The 18,768-nt window shown below is 50.0% G+C and overlaps 1 protein-coding gene across 3 annotated transcripts in view; it reads right to left on the bottom strand.

The window, feature by feature from the left end:
* Positions 1 to 18,768, bottom strand: part of matn4 (matrilin 4) — a 92,615-nt gene that overhangs the window by 25,444 nt on the left and 48,403 nt on the right. For all 3 annotated transcript variants that reach the window (XM_072515275.1, XM_072515272.1, XM_072515273.1), the window contains 6 exons: positions 17,184 to 17,753; positions 15,818 to 15,940; positions 9,934 to 10,056; positions 5,326 to 5,448; positions 2,310 to 2,432; positions 696 to 818 (listed from right to left, as the gene is read on the bottom strand). In XM_072515275.1, coding sequence (XP_072371376.1) covers positions 696 to 818; positions 2,310 to 2,432; positions 5,326 to 5,448; positions 9,934 to 10,056; positions 15,818 to 15,940; positions 17,184 to 17,753 — 1,185 coding nt within the window. The remainder of the gene's footprint in view (positions 1 to 695; positions 819 to 2,309; positions 2,433 to 5,325; positions 5,449 to 9,933; positions 10,057 to 15,817; positions 15,941 to 17,183; positions 17,754 to 18,768) is intronic.

An 18,768-nucleotide genomic window follows, 5' to 3' on the forward strand; every position in this document is an offset into this window, starting at 1 on the left:
ATGTGGTGAGGAACTGTAAATCATAGCAAGAGGGTCAACTTCATGCAGATGTGCTTTGGGGTGTGACCCATTATTCCCATTTGGGGGGAGGGGGGGAAGATACCCCTACTTGTCAACAGCGTTGGGTGGGGAGGGCAGGGTTTGTGTTGTGGGGGGGAGGGGTCCTGCCACTGGATTTTGATATTGGGCCATCCGCTCAAAATGGCAGCCTGATACTAGGATTTTGGCGGAGTCTGGCGAGCTCTCCCCATGCATAGATTTTCATGGTGAAGGAGAGAGACTCACACCTGAGTGCCACTTGTAGCGCCAGCAGAGACCAGTCACGATTCTCCGCTGGCGGGATGACTTAATCTCCAGAAGGGAGACTCCAGGTCATACAGGGCGAGATTTTTCTGGTGGTTCAGGCTGGAGTGATCTTAAGGTCTTGCCAACGTGCACCCCGATCGCAGGTTTCACAGTGGCAAGGAATGCGTCCGACGAGAAACCCTGCTGACAACATTTGGACCAGAATATCCCGCCACTGGCGAACCACCCCCTGCTGCTGTAGCGCCATAGCGCCGAATGATAACAGACTGAAGCAGCTCGGGGTTGATGGGCAGGTTATTAAAAAAATCAAACTCTGAGGGGTGCTACAAATTTCAAAATGACTCTCATAACTGTCATTGCTATCGATTTACTCCATTGCATCGGTTTACCTTTACATGTTTTCCCATCATCTTGCAGTTCAAATCCATCCTGACACGTGCAGTAGTATCCGTTGAGAATGCTCACACACTCATGCTGACAGCTGTGGTTCCCGAACGAACAGTAGTTCACCACTGCAGAGAAAGATCCCACACATTTTAGCTTCAATGCTACCACAAGCCGATACAGTAGGCACTAAAGATATGGAGTTGCGGATCAGCTGTGCCCTCGTTGGGAAGGCTCGGAGAGCTGAGTGGCGGCTGCCTGTTCCTAGGTTCCTAAGTAGGGTGGGAATGGTCCTGCACTGCTGATGCATTATGGTCTGATAAAAATAAATTGGGTGAATGACATTCAAAGGCTGAGCAAGACGTCATGAGATGTTCAACTGCAGAGAAACAATTTTTCCAGATCGAGACTCTGAATAAACGACTTTATGGATAAATCTGCATTTTGCTTTTGGATCGTCGCCACTCTGGAGTGACCGGAATTTTCATGGTGTTAGAGGTGCTATGTAAATGCAAGCCATTGTTGTTGAAGTCCTTGAGGAAGAGAGGGTCCTTTGTGCCCCTGAATATGGAAAACCTAATGGAGTCTATAATGGTCTTCCTAGGGATGAGGAATGCACGTATGAAGATAGATTGGAGATGTTAGTACCGTTTTCCTTGGGGAGGAGAAGGCTGAGAGGAGAATTGATGGAGGTTTTCAAAACCACCAGGGGTCTGAACAGAGTAGATCGGGAGAAACCCGAGAACGAGAGGTCACGGATTTAAAGTGGTCGGCAAAAGAAGCCAAGTTGACACGAGGAGAAAACATTTTCACGCAACGACTGGTTAAGGTCTGGACTGCTCTGTCTGAGAACGTGGTGGAGGCAGGTTCACTCAAGGCATTGAGAAAGGAATTAGACTTAGCTAAGGAAGAACGTGCAGGGATACTGGGAGAAGACAGGGGAGGCCAATGACACTCGGTGAGCTGCTCTTTTGGAAAGCTGGTGCACACACAATGGGCCAGGTATCTGGCCTCATTCTGAAACAATTTTGTGATTCTGAAAGTTTATCAAAACGACAGGGGTGAGAATATTAGGGTATCTACCACAGTAACATTGGCTTCATCAGCTCCTTGCTAAGGGTAATGGATCAAACAGTTTGTCCTGGCAGCACGGTAGCATTGTGGATAGCACAATTGCTTCACAGCTCCAGGGTCCCAGGTTCGATTCCGGCTTGGGTCACTGTCTGTGAGGAGTCTGCACATCCTCCCCGTGTGTGCGTGGGTTTCCTCCGGGTGCTCCGGTTGTCTCCCACAGTCCAAAGATGTGCAGGTTAGGCGGATTGGCCATGATAAATTGCCCTCCGTGTCCAAAATTACCCTTAGTGTTGGGTGGGGTTACTGGGTTATGGGGATAGGGTGGCGGTGTTGACCTTGGGTAGGGTGCTCTTTCCAAGAGCCGGTGCAGACTCGATGGGCCAAATGGCCTCCTTCTGCACTGTAAATTCTATGATTCTATGGTCAGAGTCATCCATCTCTAGAGGAACGGGTGGAGCTCAAGCCAGTGCACATGGCTCAAGAATCAGAATAAATTGCGGAAAAACTCACACCTATTACCGACGAATATGTGGTCAAATACTCACTGGTGCAGGTCTTCTTGTCCTGATTGAGGGTGTACCCAGGTCGACAGCGGCACTTATATGACCCAGGGGTGCTCACGCAGATGTGCTCACAGCCATGATTGCCCAGGGTACAGAGGTCGATGGCTATGGAGGAAGATCATGATTTGTTTAGGAATTATCACAATAGGAAACGAAGAACTAAAGCTCGTGTTGGTCCTCTAGACAGTGAGTCTGGGGAATTGACAATGCAAAACAAGGAACTGGCAGAGACATTGAACAGATATTTTGTATCTGTCTTCACCGTAGAAGACTTAGAAACTTCCCAAAGATATTTGAAAATAAAAAGGCGAAAGCAAAGGGAAAATTAAAACATTCACCATCACCCAAGGGGTAGATGCTGGTAAGACTATGAGACCGAAAGGCTGACAAGTCTCCTGGACCAGGTGGCCTGCATCCTTGTGTCTAGGGCAGAGATAGTAGAGGTGTTGGTTATAATCTTCCAAAATTCCTTAGATTTTGGAAAGGTCCGAGCAAATTGCAAAGTAGCAAATATGCAAGAAAAGAATGATACAGAAAGAAACTGTCGACCACTTAGCTTAATACCTGTCACAGGGAAATGGCTAGAATCTAATGTTAAGGAGGATGCAACATCCTACTTAGAAAGTCAAAATGGAATCAGGCAGAGTTAACCTAGTTCTGTGAAAGGGAAGTCATGCTTAACTAATTTATTAGTTCTTTGAGGAAGTAACAAGCAAGGTGGATAAAGTAGAACCTGCACCTATGGTATACTTGGATATTCAAAGGCATTTGATAAGATGCCGCGTTAAAGGTTATGACACAAGATAAGAGCACATGGCATCGGAAGTAACACATTAACATGGATAAAGGATTGGTTATTGAACAGAAAACAGAGAGGAGCGATAATACGTGGATATTCTTGGGTTGTGAAGCTGAATTATGTGGAGAGCCACAGGGATCAGTTTTACTATTAATAATCTATACCAATAACTTGGATGGAGGGAGGGAAGGTATGGTAACTACATTTTCTGATGATACCAAGATAGCTAATAAAGTAAGTGATTAGAGGAGGTAAAGAGTTTACAAAGTCACCGAGACAGATTAAGTGAATGGGCAACAATTGGCAGATGGGAGTATAAAGTGGGAAAACGCGAGCTTGTCTACGAAGTGCAGAAGAGGCCCTTCGGCCCATCGAGTCTGCACTGACACATGAAAAACACCTGACCTGCCGGCCTAATCCCCATTGGCCAGCACTTGGCCCATAGCCACGAATGTTGTGACGTGCCAAGTGCTCATCCAGGTACGTTTTAAAGGATGTGAGGCAACCCGCCTCTCCCACCCTCCCAGGCAGTGCCTTCCAGACCGTCACCACCCTCTGGGTAAAAGGATTTTTCCTCACATCCCCTCTAAACCTCCTGCCCCTCACCTTGATCCTGTGTCCCATCGTGTGTCTTCTCTGGGGGGGGGGGGTTGCGGATTAACTCGGGAGCACGGTTTAAGAATAAGACGTCTCCCTTTTATTTTAATTTTTTTTTACAGTACCTAATTCTTTTGTTTTCAATTAAGGAGCAATTTAGCGTGGTCAATTCACCTACCCTGCACATGTTTTTGGGATGTGTGGGTGGGACCCACACAGACAGGGGGAGAATAAGCAAACTCCACACGGCCAGTGACGGGGTTTGAACCCGGGTCCTTGGCGCTGTGAGGCAGCAGTTCTAACCACTGCGCCATTGTACCGCACCCCCCTCCCACTGCCCTAATGTCCCACTTTTAAAACGGAGATGAGGAGAATTATTTTCTTCTGGAGAATCATTTTTTAAAAAAATTTGTTGGTGTGATGTGGGCTTCGCTGGTTAGGCCAGCATTTATTGCCCATCCCTAATTGCCCTTGAGAAGGTTGTGGTGAGCTGCCTTCTTAGAATCATAGAAAAGTTACAGAAGGAGGCCATTCAGCCCATCTTGTCCATGCCAGCCCCAGGACACCCAGCTGCCCTTTCTAATCCCACCTTCCTCACCCAGTCCATAGCGCTGCATCGTACAGCACTTAAGGTGCAGATCCCGGTACTTTTAAAAGAGTTTAGGGTTTCTGCCTCCACCACCAGCCCGAGCAGCAAATTCAAGACACCCCTCTGAGTAAAAGGCTTTTCCTCATGACCCCTCTGCACCTTCTGCCTCTTATCTTGAACGAATGTCCCTGGTTCTAGAATTCCCCACCAAGGGAAACAATTTTATCCTGTCCGCCCTATCTCTTCTCCTCATAATTTTGTACACCTCAATCAAGTCACCCCCTCGAACTTCTTTGTTCCAAGGAAATCCCCCAACCTGTTCAACATCTCCTCATAGCTGCACCTTTCCAGCCCTGGCAACATTCTTGTAAACCTCCTCTGCACTCTCTCCCGAGCAATAACGTCCTTCCTGTAATGTGGTGACCAGAACTGCACACAACCCTCCAGTCGTGGCCTCACCAGTGTTTTATACAATTCCAACATTATATCCTTACTTTTACGTTCTACACCTCTGCCAATGAACCGCTACAGCCCATGTTAATCTGAGGCAGTCTCTTACCCAGGGAATAGTGGAGAGTGGTGGAGGCTGTGTCTTTGAATTTATTCAAGGCAGAATTAGATAGATGACAAGGGAGTCAAGAGTTATTGGGGGCAGACAGGAAAGCGGAGTTGATACCACAGCCAAGATTTTATCAAATAGCGGAGCAGATTCAAAGGGATGAATGGCCCACTCCTGCTGTTAAATCTTATGTTCCTATGTACGTAATGGACTATAAAACACTTTGGTATATCTTGTGATCATGAAAGGTGCTGTATAAATGGTGGCCCAGTTTCATATGTTAATTGATAACACTCCTGTGAGGTCTTGGGAGGCTGATTACATTAAAGGTGCTATATAAATGCAAGTTGTCATTATTGCACACTAGTGACTCTGAGGCTGAAGTCCGGAGGTTCAAACCCCACTCCAGGGGGTGAGAATGAAATTACTGAGGAATAGAATGAGGAATACTAACCGGAGCAAGTCTTCTTATCCTGATTGAGGGTGTACCCGGATCGACAGCGGCAGTGATAGGACCCAGGGGTGCTCACACAGATGTGTTCACAGCCATGATCTCCCAGGGAACAGAGATTGATGGCTAGAAGGATAAAAAAAGACAATAGATTAGATCATGCGTTGTGGGTAAGGACAGATTGGAGCTTTATATTTTTTGTGTGTGTAGCTTTCCACCCCAGTGGTTTCCTTAAGGGGTTTCAAAAGGAAACTAAGGAGGAAAATAAACTTGCAGGTCTATGTGGAGTTAGGGTGGAGGACTGGCATTGACTGGATTACTCGACAGAGAGCCAGAATGGACTTTTCATAGAACCCTGACAGTGCAGAAGGAGGCCATTCGGCCCATCGAGTTACACCCATCCTCTGAAAGAGCACCCAACCTAGGCCCACTCCCCCGCCCTATCCCTGTGACCCTATAACCCCACCCAGCCTTTGGACACCAAGGGGCAATTTATCATGGCCGATCCGCCTGACCTGCACATCTTTGGACTGTGGGGGGAAACCGGAGCACCCGGAGGAAACCCACGCAGACACGGGGAGAACATGCAAACTCCACACAGACAGTCACCCGAGACCAGAATTGAACCCGGGTCCCTGGTGCTGTGAGGCAGCAGTGCTAACCGCTATGCCGCCGTGCCGCCCTTGACTAGGGTAAGGGCAAGGATGTTCTCTGCAAGCGGCAGAAGTAGTGGAATGCATCCTGCCATGATATCACAATGTCCAGCCAAGTACTGTGACTCCAATTATCCAAATTTGAACCAAACAGGCCCCTTCAATTTCATTCTATTTGATAAACTTGAAAGGATTTGTAGAGGGGTGAATCAAGGCAGATATTCTTTAACAGGAGAGGTGTTGAAAACAACACTGCAAAGCTCGTGTATAGTTCTTTTTTCAACTCCCTCCACTTCAGTCTCGCTAACCTCTTCTCGCCTTACAACTGACTGAAGTCTCTTTACTTTAGAATGAACAATGACAGTTCTTTTGCCTGAATGGCCCCCCTTTATATATTTTTTTTTAAGAGTACCTAATTCTTTTTTTCCCAATTAGATTGCCCAATTCCCCTCCCCTGCTTAGGTTGTGGGGGTGAGACCCACGCAGACACGGGGAGAATAAGCAAACACCACATGGACAGTGACCCGGGGCCGGGATCGAATCCAGGTCATCAGCGCCATGAGGCAGCAGTGCTAACCACTGTGCCGCTGTGCTGCCCCTGAATGGCTTCTTTTACAGAAAATGTTATCACTAATTAAAGCTTAGAATTTGGTTAATTGCCTAAACAAACTATCATGGTAAGCTCAGTTTAATCCAACTGCTCAGCGGTCAAAGCACCTATTTTATATTGATATGCATACATACATGAAAGTTCCGATAGTCCCCAAGGACCATGTGGTAGTCTGTGTAGAGGTATTACGGTACCTGGTAATGCTGGAACACCATTGGTAGATATTGTACGTTTCCTATTGGTCAAGCTGTATGGTAGCTCCGCCCTGCAAGGCGGAGTATAAGAGCCCATACTGCCCCAGCAGCCTTCTTTCTGTACCTGAGCTGCTGGGGGAAACATCTAGCTTATTAAAGCCTTCAGTTGGACTACAACCTCGCTTTAGTGGTCATTGATCGTGCATCAATTTAATAAGCTAGATTTAAAAGGCTGGAGCTCCGAATCAAGCCGGAGTGTCTGCAACTCAGCCCCCACAAGGCAAACTCAGCGACAACCTTCAAGCACTGGCTGGCGTGTTTTAAAGGATATCTCGGAACGGCCGAAATCACACCCACAGGAGAACAGAAATTGCAAGTCCTGCACTCGAGGGTGAGCCCGGAAATTTACACCCTCATCGAGGGCGCGGACGACTTTGATGCAGCAATGGAACTGCTAAAAGGACATTATATTCGCTCGGTAAACCAGGTCTACGCCCGACTTCTGCTAGCAACGAGGCGACAAATCCCTGGGGAATCGCTGGAAGAATTCTACCGTGCGCTCCTGGTGTTGGGGAGAAACTGCAGCTGCCCGCAAGTTTCGGCGAGCGAACACACTGAACTCTTGATCCAGGACACTTTCGCGGCAGGTATGCTGTCCTCCCAAATCCGCCAGCGATTTCTGGAAAAAGACACCCTAGGCCTCAAGGAGGCACGGGCCCTTGCAGGCTCCCTGGATGTGGCCTCCAGAATCACCCGCGCTTACGTTCCCGACCCCGCGGCAGCTCCCTGGGCAGCTTGGAACCCCTCCGCAGCCGACCCCGAGACATCCCCATCCTCCCACAAGCTTGTGCTGCAAGGCGGCCTGGCAACCCCGGGGGGCCCCGCTGTTACTTTTGCGGACAGGCCAATCATCCCCGCCAGCGCTGCCCAGCCCGCGCATCCACCTGCAAGGGATGCGGTAAAAAGGTCCACTTCGTGGTGGTATGCCAGGCCCGTGCGGTCGCCGCGGTCTCCGGCGGCGAATGCGGACCGCCACCACAAATCTCTCCACGGTCCCTGTGCGGCTGGCGGGCGCCGCCATCTTCCTCCTCCAGGGCCACGTGCGGCCCCAGGGCGCCGCCATCGTGTCCCGCGGACGCCACGTTCGATGGATGGGCGCCGCCGTTTTGTGCATCCCCAGCCATGTGCGACCAATGGGAGCCGCCATCTTGGATGGACTCCCAGGACCCCAGCTCGGCTGACCGCACACTGCCCGAAGAGAACACTCAACTGCTGCGATTAGCCTTGGTGACCTTGGACCAGTCCCGGCCTCGAACACTCTCAACTGCTACAACAACTGTACTAATCAACGGGCACGAGACGTCCTGCTTAATCGACTCTGGGAGCACGGAGAGCTTCATACACCCCGACACGGTAAGGCGCTGTTCTCTCCTCGTCCACCCCGTCAATCAAAAAATCTCCCTGGCCTCCGGTTCCCACTCAGTAGAGATAAAGGGGTTTTGTGTAGCAAACCTCACAGTCTAGGGAAGGGAGTTTAAAAATTACCGGCTCTACGTCCTTCCCCACCTCTGCGGGGCCACACTCCTAGGTTTAGACTTCCAGTGCAATCTCCAAAGTCTAACTTTCAAATTCGGCGGCCCTATACCCCCCCTCACTGTCTGCGGCCTCGCGACCATCAAGGTCGATCCGCCGTCCCTGTTTGCGAACCTCACCCCGGATTGCAAACCCGTCGCCACCAGGAGCAGACGGTACAGTGCCCAGGATCGGATCCAAAGGCTACTGAGGGAAGGAGTCATTGAAGCCAGTAACAGACCCTGGAGCGCTCAAGTAGTGGTGGTAAAGATCGGGGAGAAGCATAGGATGGTCATCGACTACAGTCAGACCATCAACAGGTTTACGCAGCTGGACGCGTACCCTGTCCCCCGCATATCCGACCTGGTGAACAGGATCGTGCAATACAAGGTCTTCTCCACGGTGGATCTTAAGTCCGCCTACCACCAACTCCCCATCCGCACTAGTGCAAATACACTGCGTTCGAGGCAAACGGGCGGCTCTATCACTTCTTAAGGGTTCCCTTCAGTGTCACCAACGGGGTCTCGGTCTTCCAGCGTGAGATGGGCCGAATGGTTGACCGGTACGGTTTACGGGCAACATTCCCGTATCTCGATAATGGCACCATCTGCGGCCACGACCAGCAGGACCACGACACCAACCTCCGAAAATTCCTCCAGACCGCAAAGATCCTTAACCTTACATATAACAAGGATAAATGCGTGTTTAGCACCGACCGCCTAGCCATCCTTGGCTACGTAGTGCGAAATGGAGTTATAGGCCCTGACCCTGAACGCATGCGCCGCCTTATAGAGTTCCCTCTCCCTCACTGCTCCAAGGCCCTGAAGCGCTGCCTATTTGCCTCTCAACCAACCTAACTCCAGGCAGCACAGTAGCACAGTGGTTAGCACTGTTGCTTCACAGCGCTGTAAATTCTATGGTCTTTGATTCTAACTGAAAACGGATATAAACAATAAATGCTGGAAATACCAAACAAGTCAGGCAGCGTCTGTGGAGAGAGAGAAACAGAGTTAATGGGCTCTCTTCACTGATGTTGCCTGACTGGTTGGGGATTTCCAGCATTTTCTGTTTTAAAATTAGATTTCCAGCACCTGCAGTATTTTGCTTTTTAAAAAAAAAAACTAAATAAAAAAGCTTCTTAAAGTAGAGATCCGATACCCTTTTGAAAATGACATTGAAACTTCCCCCATCATCTTTTCAAGCATTGCTCACAATAACTTACTGGGTTGAGAAAAAACTTCACTCAACTCTCCCTGGCTTCTTTCGGGCGATTGTCTGAAATCGGAGTCCGCTGGTTACCGAGTCTGCTGCCAGTGGAATCACTTTTTTCCCCACCTACCCTAGCAAAATCTTTCATTACGTTCTGCTTTGGACATGGCTACTAAATCTCGCCTCAAACTTCTCCGCTCAAAGCAGCACAACCTCCTACTTCTCCACTTTCTGCAGGGAACTGTAAACCTTGGCCGCATTCAAGTGAGCCTCCTCTGCACCTTCCCCAAGATATTGTCGCCCTTTCTAAAGTAATGGTGGTTAAGAAATAATTATTCGCAGTACCCGTAATGACTGCTGTTGGAATACTAACCACTGCAAGTCTTCTTGTCCCGATTCAGTCTGTAACCTGCACGGCAGCTGCACTTGTACGAACCCGGAGAGCTAATACATATTTGCTCACAGTCGTGGTCCCCATGGGAGCAAAGGTCAATGGCTATAGGGAAACACACACTCACAGGTCAGAAAAACCTCAAAGTCATTATCAATGTGCTCTTTTCATTTTATTTTTTCCCTTTTGTGTTTTTCCTTTGAATCAGCACATTTTCCTACCTAATATCAGCATGAAGCATTGACGGGCCAGAAGCAGATTGAACCTCTGTCCCAATAATGGGCCTTAATCCATCAACCCAATCTCTGAAGCAGCGCCCCCTTGGGAATATGACATTTTATGAAAATGAAATGACCATTCTTGCAGTTGGTATAGTCTACAAGGGCTTCAATAAGGCTTTTGAAATTAAATGAAAATGAAAATCGCTTATTGTCATGAGTAGGCTTCAATTAAGTTACTGTGAAAAGCCCCTAGTCGCCACATTCCGGCGCCTGTTCGGGGAGGCTGGTACGGGAATTGAGCCGTGCTGCTGGCCTGCCTTGGTCTGCTTTAAAAGCCAGCGGTTTAGCCCAGTGAGCTAAACCAGCCCCAACTACTGACATGGCCCTGCATGGGAGGCTGGTCGAGAAGGTAAAGGCCCATGGGATCCAGGGCAAAATTGGCTTAGTGGCAGGAGGCAGAGGGTGTTGGTCAGTGGTTGTTTTTGTGACTGGGAGTCTGTGTCCAGCGGTGTACCAGCAGGGATCGGTGCTGGGTCCCTTGCTGTTTGTAGTGCACATTAATGATCTAGACGTGAAAGCAGGAGGTATGGTCAGTAAGTTTGAAGACAACATGGAAATTGGTGGTGTGGTAAATAGTGAGGAGGAAAGCCTTACATTACAGGATGGGATAGTCGGGCTGGTCAGCTGCGCAGAACAATGGCAAATGGAATTTAATTTTGAAAAATGTGAGGTGATGCATTTTGGGAGGACTTACAAGGCAAGAGAATAGACAATGAACGGTGGGATGCTGGGAAGTACAGAGGACCAGAGGGGTTCATGTCCTTAGATCCCTGAAGGCAGTAGGTCATGTAGACAAGGTGGTTAAGAAAACATATGGGTACTTGCCTTTATTAGCTAAGACATAGAATATAAGAGCTGGGTGGTTATGGTGAAGCTGGAGGCCATAGCTGGAGTACTGTGTGCAGTTAATAATAATAATCTTTATTCTCACAGGCTTACATTAACACTTCAATGAAGATACTGTGAAAAGCCCCTAGTCGCCACATTCCGGCACCTGTTCGGGTACACGGAGGGAGAATTTCAGAATGTCCAATTCACCTAACAAGCACGTCTTTCGGGACTCGCGGGAGGAAACCGGAGCACCCGGAGGAAACCCACGCAGACACGGGGAGAACGTGCAGACTCCGCACAGACAGTGACCCAAGTCGGGAATCAAACCTGGGACCCTGGCGCTGTGAAGCAACAGTGCTGCCCACTGTTCTACTATGCCATCCCGTTCTGGTCGCCACACTTTATGAAGGATGTGATTGCACTGGAGAGGGTGCAGAGGAGATTCACCAGGATGCTGCCAGGGCTGGAGAGTTTCAGCTATCAACAGAGACTGGATTGGCTGGGGTTGTTTTGCTTGGAGCAGAGAAGGCTGAGGGGGGGATATGATCAAGGAGTATAAAATTGAGGGGCATAGATAGGGGAGATAGGAATGAGCTTCTCACCTGAGTAATTAATAAATAAGGGGAATTTGCTGAAAAGTTTTTCAACCAGTGGGTGCTGGGAATGTGGAACTCGCTGCCTGGTAGGGGCGGAACCTTCACAACATTTAAGAGGCATTTAGATGAGCACTTGAGCACAGCATACAAGGCTATGGACCACGTGCTGGAAAATGGGATTAGAATAGATAGAATTGATAGCTGGCGCAGACACAATGGGCTGATGGGCCTTTTTTTTTAGATGTAAAGCCCTATGACGCCATGACTCTATGGTTCTAAGTGAGACTCCCATTGTTTTCCATCTTCTAAATTTCCCAGTGAAATCCCACTGTCATTTTGTTTTATTGAGATTCAAGTATCTGGGATATGGATCCTTAGGTGGCTGAGGGCTGTCAGAGGGTCAGTGCTGAGGGAGTGCTGCACTGTCAGAGAGTCAGTACTGAGGGAGTGCTGCACTGTCAGAGAGTCAGTACTGAGGGAGAGCCGCACTGTCAGAGGGTCAGTACTGAGGGAGTGCTGCACTGTCAGAGAGTCAGTACTGAGGGAGAGCCGCACTGTCAGAGGGTCAGTACTGAGGAAGACCTGCACTGTCAGAGGTTCAGTACTGAGGGAGAGCTGCACTGTCAGAGGGTCAGTACTGAGGGAGTGCTGCACTGTCAGAGAGTCAGTACTGAGGGAGTGCTGCACTGTCAGAGGGTCAGTACTGAGGGAGTGCTGCACTGTCAGAGAGTCAGTACTGAGGGAGTGCTGCACTGTCAGAGGGTCAGCACTGAGGGAGTGTCGCACTGTCAGAGGGTCAGTACTGAGGGAGTGCTGCACTGTCAAAGGTTCAGTACCGAGGGAGAGCTGCACTGTCAGAAGGTCAGTACTGAGGAAGTGCTGCACTGTCAGAGAGTCCGTACTGAGGGAGTGCTGCACTGTCAGAGGGTCAGTACTGAGGGAGTGCTGCACTGTCAGAGGGTCAGTACTGAGGGAGTGCCGCACTGTCAGAGGTTCAGTACTGAGGGAGTGCCGCACTGTCAGAGGGTCAGTACTGAGGGAGTGCCGCACTGTCAGAGGGTCAGTACTGAGGGAGTGCTGCACTGTCAGAGGGTCAGTACTGAGGGAGAGCTGCACTGTCAGAGGGTCAGTACTGAGGGAGTGCTGCACTGTCAGAGGGTCAGTACTGAGGGAGAGCCGCACTGTCAGAGGGTCAGTACTGAGGGAGTGCTGCACTGTCAGAGAGTCAGTACTGAGGGAGAGCCGCACTGTCAGAGGGTCAGTACTGAGGGAGTGTCGCACTGTCAGAGGGTCAGCACTGAGGGAGTGCTGCACTGTCAAAGGTTCAGTACCGAGGGAGAGCTGCACTGTCAGAAGGTCAGTACTGAGGAAGTGCTGCACTGTCAGAGAGTCAGTACCGAGGGAGTACTGCACTGTCAGAGGGTCAGTACTGAGGGAGTGCCGCACTGTCAGAGGGTCAGTACTGAGGGAGTGCTGCACTGTCAGAGGGTCAGTACTGAGGGAGTACTGCACTGTCAGAGGGTCAGTACTGAGGGAGTGCTGCACTGTCAGAGGGTCAGTACTGAGGGAGTGCTGCACTGTCAGAGGGTCAGTACTGAGGGAGTGTCGCACTGTCAGAGGGTCAGTACTGAGGGAGTGCTGCACTGTCAGAGGGTCAGTACTGAGGGAGTGCTGCACTGTCAGAGGGTCAGTACTGAGGGAGTGCTGCACCGTCAGAGGGTCAGTACTGAGGGAGTGCTGCACTGTCAGAGGGTCAGTACTGAGGGAGTGCTGCACTGTCAGAGGGTCAGTACTGAGGGAGTGCTGCACTGTCAGAGGGTCAGTACTGAGGGAGTGCTGCACTGTCAGAGGGTCAGTACTGAGGGAGAGCCGCACTGTCAGAGGGTCAGTACTGAGGGAGTGCTGCACTGTCAGAGGGTCAGTACTGAGGAAGACCTGCACTGTCAGAGGTTCAGTACTGAGGGAGAGCTGCACTGTCAGAGGGTCAGTACTGAGGGAGTGCTGCACTGTCAGAGAGTCAGTACTGAGGGAGTGCTGCACTGTCAGAGGGTCAGTACTGAGGGAGTGCTGCACTGTCAGAGAGTCAGTACTGAGGGAGTGCTGCACTGTCAGAGGGTCAGCACTGAGGGAGTGTCGCACTGTCAGAGGGTCAGTACTGAGGGAGTGCTGCACTGTCAAAGGTTCAGTACCGAGGGAGAGCTGCACTGTCAGAAGGTCAGTACTGAGGAAGTGCTGCACTGTCAGAGAGTCCGTACTGAGGGAGTGCTGCACTGTCAGAGGGTCAGTACTGAGGGAGTGCTGCACTGTCAGAGGGTCAGTACTGAGGGAGTGCCGCACTGTCAGAGGTTCAGTACTGAGGGAGTGCCGCACTGTCAGAGGGTCAGTACTGAGGGAGTGCCGCACTGTCAGAGGGTCAGTACTGAGGGAGTGCTGCACTGTCAGAGGGTCAGTACTGAGGGAGAGCTGCACTGTCAGAGGGTCAGTACTGAGGGAGTGCTGCACTGTCAGAGGGTCAGTACTGAGGGAGAGCCGCACTGTCAGAGGGTCAGTACTGAGGGAGTGCTGCACTGTCAGAGAGTCAGTACTGAGGGAGAGCCGCACTGTCAGAGGGTCAGTACTGAGGGAGTGTCGCACTGTCAGAGGGTCAGCACTGGGGGAGTGCTGCACTGTCAAAGGTTCAGTACCGAGGGAGAGCTGCACTGTCAGAAGGTCAGTACTGAGGAAGTGCTGCACTGTCAGAGAGTCAGTACCGAGGGAGTACTGCACTGTCAGAGGGTCAGTACTGAGGGAGTGCCGCACTGTCAGAGGGTCAGTACTGAGGGAGTGCTGCACTGTCAGAGGGTCAGTACTGAGGGAGTACTGCACTGTCAGAGGGTCAGTACTGAGGGAGTGCTGCACTGTCAGAGGGTCAGTACTGAGGGAGTGCTGCACTGTCAGAGGGTCAGTACTGAGGGAGTGTCGCACTGTCAGAGGGTCAGTACTGAGGGAGTGCTGCACTGTCAGAGGGTCAGTACTGAGGGAGTGCTGCACTGTCAGAGGGTCAGTACTGAGGGAGTGCTGCACTGTCAGAGGGTCAGTACTGAGGGAGTGCTGCACTGTCAGAGGGTCAGTACTGAGGGAGTGCTGCACTGTCAGAGGGTCAGTACTGAGGGTGTGCTGCACTGTCAGAGGGTCAGTACTGAGTGAGTGCCGCACTGTCAGAGGGTCAGTACTGAGGGAGTGCTGCACTGCCAGAGGGTCAGTACTGAGGGAGTGCTGCACTGTCAGAGGGTCAGTACTGAGGGAGTGCTGCACTGTCAGAGGGTCAGTACTGAGGGAGTGTCGCACTGTCAGAGGGTCAATACTGAGAGAGTGTCGCACTGTCAGAGGGTCAGTACTGAGGGAGTGCTGCACTGTCAGAGGGTCAGTACTGAGGGAGTGCTGCACTGTCAGAGGGTCAGTACTGAGAGAGTGTCGCACTGTCAGAGGGTCAGTACTGAGGGAGTGCTGCACTGTCAGAGGGTCAGTACTGAGGGAGTGCTGCACTGTCAAAGGTGCCAAAGCTCACCTGCCTGTTGGGCGAATTTATACGATTCTGCTGCACCATTTCAAAGCAATGGTGAGATGTCTGTGGACCAGTATTTGACCGTCAATCAACATCATGAAAACAGCTTATCTGGTCATTATAACATTGTTCTTTGCTGTCCACAAATTGGTGTTACCAACACAGAACTTCTTGTTGCAATATATTAATGTTCAGTAAGATAGAAAGGACAGGGAGAAAAGTTCTCTATTCATTCCATACCAGTGGACAGTGTGTGTTGAAACAAACTTAATAAATTGATTGTAAAACTGTCAATGTGAATAATTGGTATTGAAGGGAGCTGGGACTCAAACCAAAACTCCTATGTGAAACCTTCAGAGTATCCACGCAGTTTTCCTTTGGGCACACCCTGGACTCAAACACTCCATGGAAGTTGCGCGTTGCTAAGTGACCGTTAGACGGTCTGGTTCCATGATCAGCCCCACTCAGCCGTGGCCGCCTCAGTGTGGTGTGGATACTTGGCATGCTTCCAAACCCTTTGAGTTGCTTGTTACTGATAACCAGCTCGTTAACAACTTAAGAAGCAATTTATAATCAGCCACAAACGCTGTACATAAAATATCCCCCAACTATACCTGTGCATGTCTTCTTGTCTGGGTTCAGCACAAAGCCCTCACGACAGGCACAATGGAAGGATCCAGATGTAGTGACGCAAATGTGCTGACAACCATGATTCGCAACAGCGCACAAATCTTCAGCTGGAAGGGAAAACACCCTGGTCAAAATGAATCATTCGTTTTGTCTTCGGACAGTAGCAAAATCAATAAACAGGAAATTTTGAAGGTGCACGTGTTTCTTGTAAGGTAACACATGGCTCCGGGTCTTAATCAACCACAGTAATTGGATAGACATATGGACGATAAGGGAATAGTGTAGATGGGCTTTAGAGTGGTTTCACAGGTCGGTGCAACATCGAGGGCCGAAGGGCCTGTACTGCGCTGTAATGTTCTATATTCTATGTTCTATGGGGCATTATATACGGGTTAATATGTGGCTTGCGATTTTAGACATAACAGAATGCATCATATACGGATTAATATATAGCTGGGGGTCAACGAGAGGGCAATGATTTAAGCTGAATGACAAAACCAGCAATGGCGACATGAGGAAATGTTTTGACACCGGGATTTTGCGCTTCCAATCAAGAGAACTCCCAAACCGGGTTCCACACGGACGTAAACACGCGACACGCTTGTCCCCCCCCCCCCCCCCCCATCAGTGTCGCGGCGCATTTCCTGATGTTCAACCTTGGGATAATCAAATGAATGCATTAGCATCTAATTATCATCCAAGTACCTGAATCGTCGTCGTCGTCCCCCCCCCAACATCCCCCGTCAGAAAATTCATCCAAATCGGCGTGAGGTCAGGGTGATGTAAATCACGACTGGTCTCCCAAAGCGTGCACCTGGTGGACAGGTGAGCTCAGGTGAGTGTACCGCCCAATGAGGTGAGGCCGCCCTGGCAGCGTTATGTCATGGGGATCGTTCCTTTCAGGTTTTTTTGCACCCAGACCTGCACTATACGGACAGAGAAAGCCGTCATTGCTGTCGTTCGATGCCACCTTCCCCGCGTGCTATTGGCCTGTGCCGATTTCTGTGTGACTTCCGCCCAGTGAGTGATTAGTATCTGGAATGCGCTGCCTCTGAGCATTGTGGAGGCAGATTGAATTCTGGCTTTCAAAAGTGACTTGGATGAGCATCTGGTGGGAAACAATTTGTAGGATTATTGGGGAAAAGGCAGGGGAGTGAGACTAGCTGAATTGTTCTAACAGGTCGGGCACAAACAACATAAACGCCTGATTTTTCCATTAAAGTGGGATGTAACGGTTTGGCTGGTGGATAACTTTCTCAGTGTGGCAAAGAGCCATCTAGATGAGAAGCAATCAATGCTTGATTCTGCATTAGTACACCTCGCTTTTCCGTGTTTCACTTTGGCACTTACAACATAACTTGTCCTGGAAGGTCTTAGCAAACTGATCAATCAGGTCGAAGGTCTCAACGAGGAAGACGTGCTCTTCATGAGGCAAGGAGGCCATGGCTCTGAGGGAGGACATCTCTGCCCTCTGCACTCCAACGGCATAGATCTCAATTCCGGCCTCTCGGGCCCTTGCTGCCACCTCAGTGACCCGGTCCTGGGGCCTCCCATCTGTTACAATGATGGCAACTCTTGGGATCTTCTGCGCCAGGGGACGGACGCCCTCTCGCTCAGTGAAAGCCACGTTCATGGCGTACTGGATGGCCAAGCCGGTCATTGTTCCTTGGGCCAGGGGGATCACCTCCTTGATGCTCTTGACCATGTCGGCTTTTTTCTGGAATGTCTTGAAGGAGAAGACGTTCTGAATCTGGCTGGAATATTGGATCAACGCAACCTTGCCGGCATTGGGCCCCACGTTCAAGAAATTGACCATGTCAATCACAAAATTCCTCATCAGCTCAAACTCAAATGGACGGACACTCCTGGAACTGTCAATAATAAACAGCAGATCGATGGGGCCTGTCGTGCATTTTTTATCTGAAATGATAGACAAGACACGTTGAAGAGAACACAGATGACAAACACTTGAAGTAGGACACTCTTTGTTTTGTTTCTTTTACATTATTTATCTGGGTACTGAAATTATGGATTTGGAAATCAATGGTATGACACACCTCAGCTTTATTTCCAAGGTGGGCCAACCTAAAGCCTTGGTTCCTTATTGTGCCTAATTCCAAGGGTTCAGGTGGTCATTCGAGTGCCTAGGGGAAAATATAAGGCAGCAACTAAGATGAGAGTCCAGGACAGGTGGCCTGGTAAGGATGGGTGTATTGGTGATGGGAGAAGGATGCACACTATTCTGCATCCTCGTCCCTCAGAATCAACGTAGCATTGACTCCAGTGGCATCTTTAAATTCAAAGTAACAAGTTTGCAAATGTTTTTGAGGACTTTGGGGGCATGATTCTGGGCAAGAATCTCCAGCTGGTCCTCACATGTGATGGTGGGCGCTTTCTCATCCAAGAAGGCAAGTCTGCAACAACATTATCCCGGGTCCCAGTGAAGGTTCGGCATGGATCGTCTGGTTTGGTCCACTATACTGAATGGGCTAAGTGTGTCCGGGACCTATGTTGGAAAGGACTTAGATGTTTACATAAGAGTAACCTAACATTTTTATTCGGCAACTAGACTTTGATAGATAGACCAGAAAACGTGAAAAGACAATAAACCTTCAAGAGTGGAAGACAAGAAAATTGAAAAATGAAATGAAAATCGCTTATTGTCACAAGTAGGCTTCAATGAAGTTACTGTGAAAAGCCCCTAGTCGCCACATTCCTGCGCCTGTTCGGGGAGGCTGGTACGGGAATTAGAGATGGACAAATAATGGACGGGATTCTCCCAACGGGCGGCTAAGTGCCGGCGCCGGAGTAACAACGGGAGTGTTTTACTCTGGCATTGGCGCCCATTCCGGGACCCCATTTTGCGGCCCACAGTGGCTAGGACGGTGCTGGAGCGGCCTCCGCCGCCACAGCTGCCGATCCCGGCCTGAACTCG

The sequence above is a fragment of the Scyliorhinus torazame genome, chromosome 8 (genome assembly GCF_047496885.1).
Source record: "Scyliorhinus torazame isolate Kashiwa2021f chromosome 8, sScyTor2.1, whole genome shotgun sequence".
Taxonomy (NCBI): domain Eukaryota; kingdom Metazoa; phylum Chordata; class Chondrichthyes; order Carcharhiniformes; family Scyliorhinidae; genus Scyliorhinus; species Scyliorhinus torazame.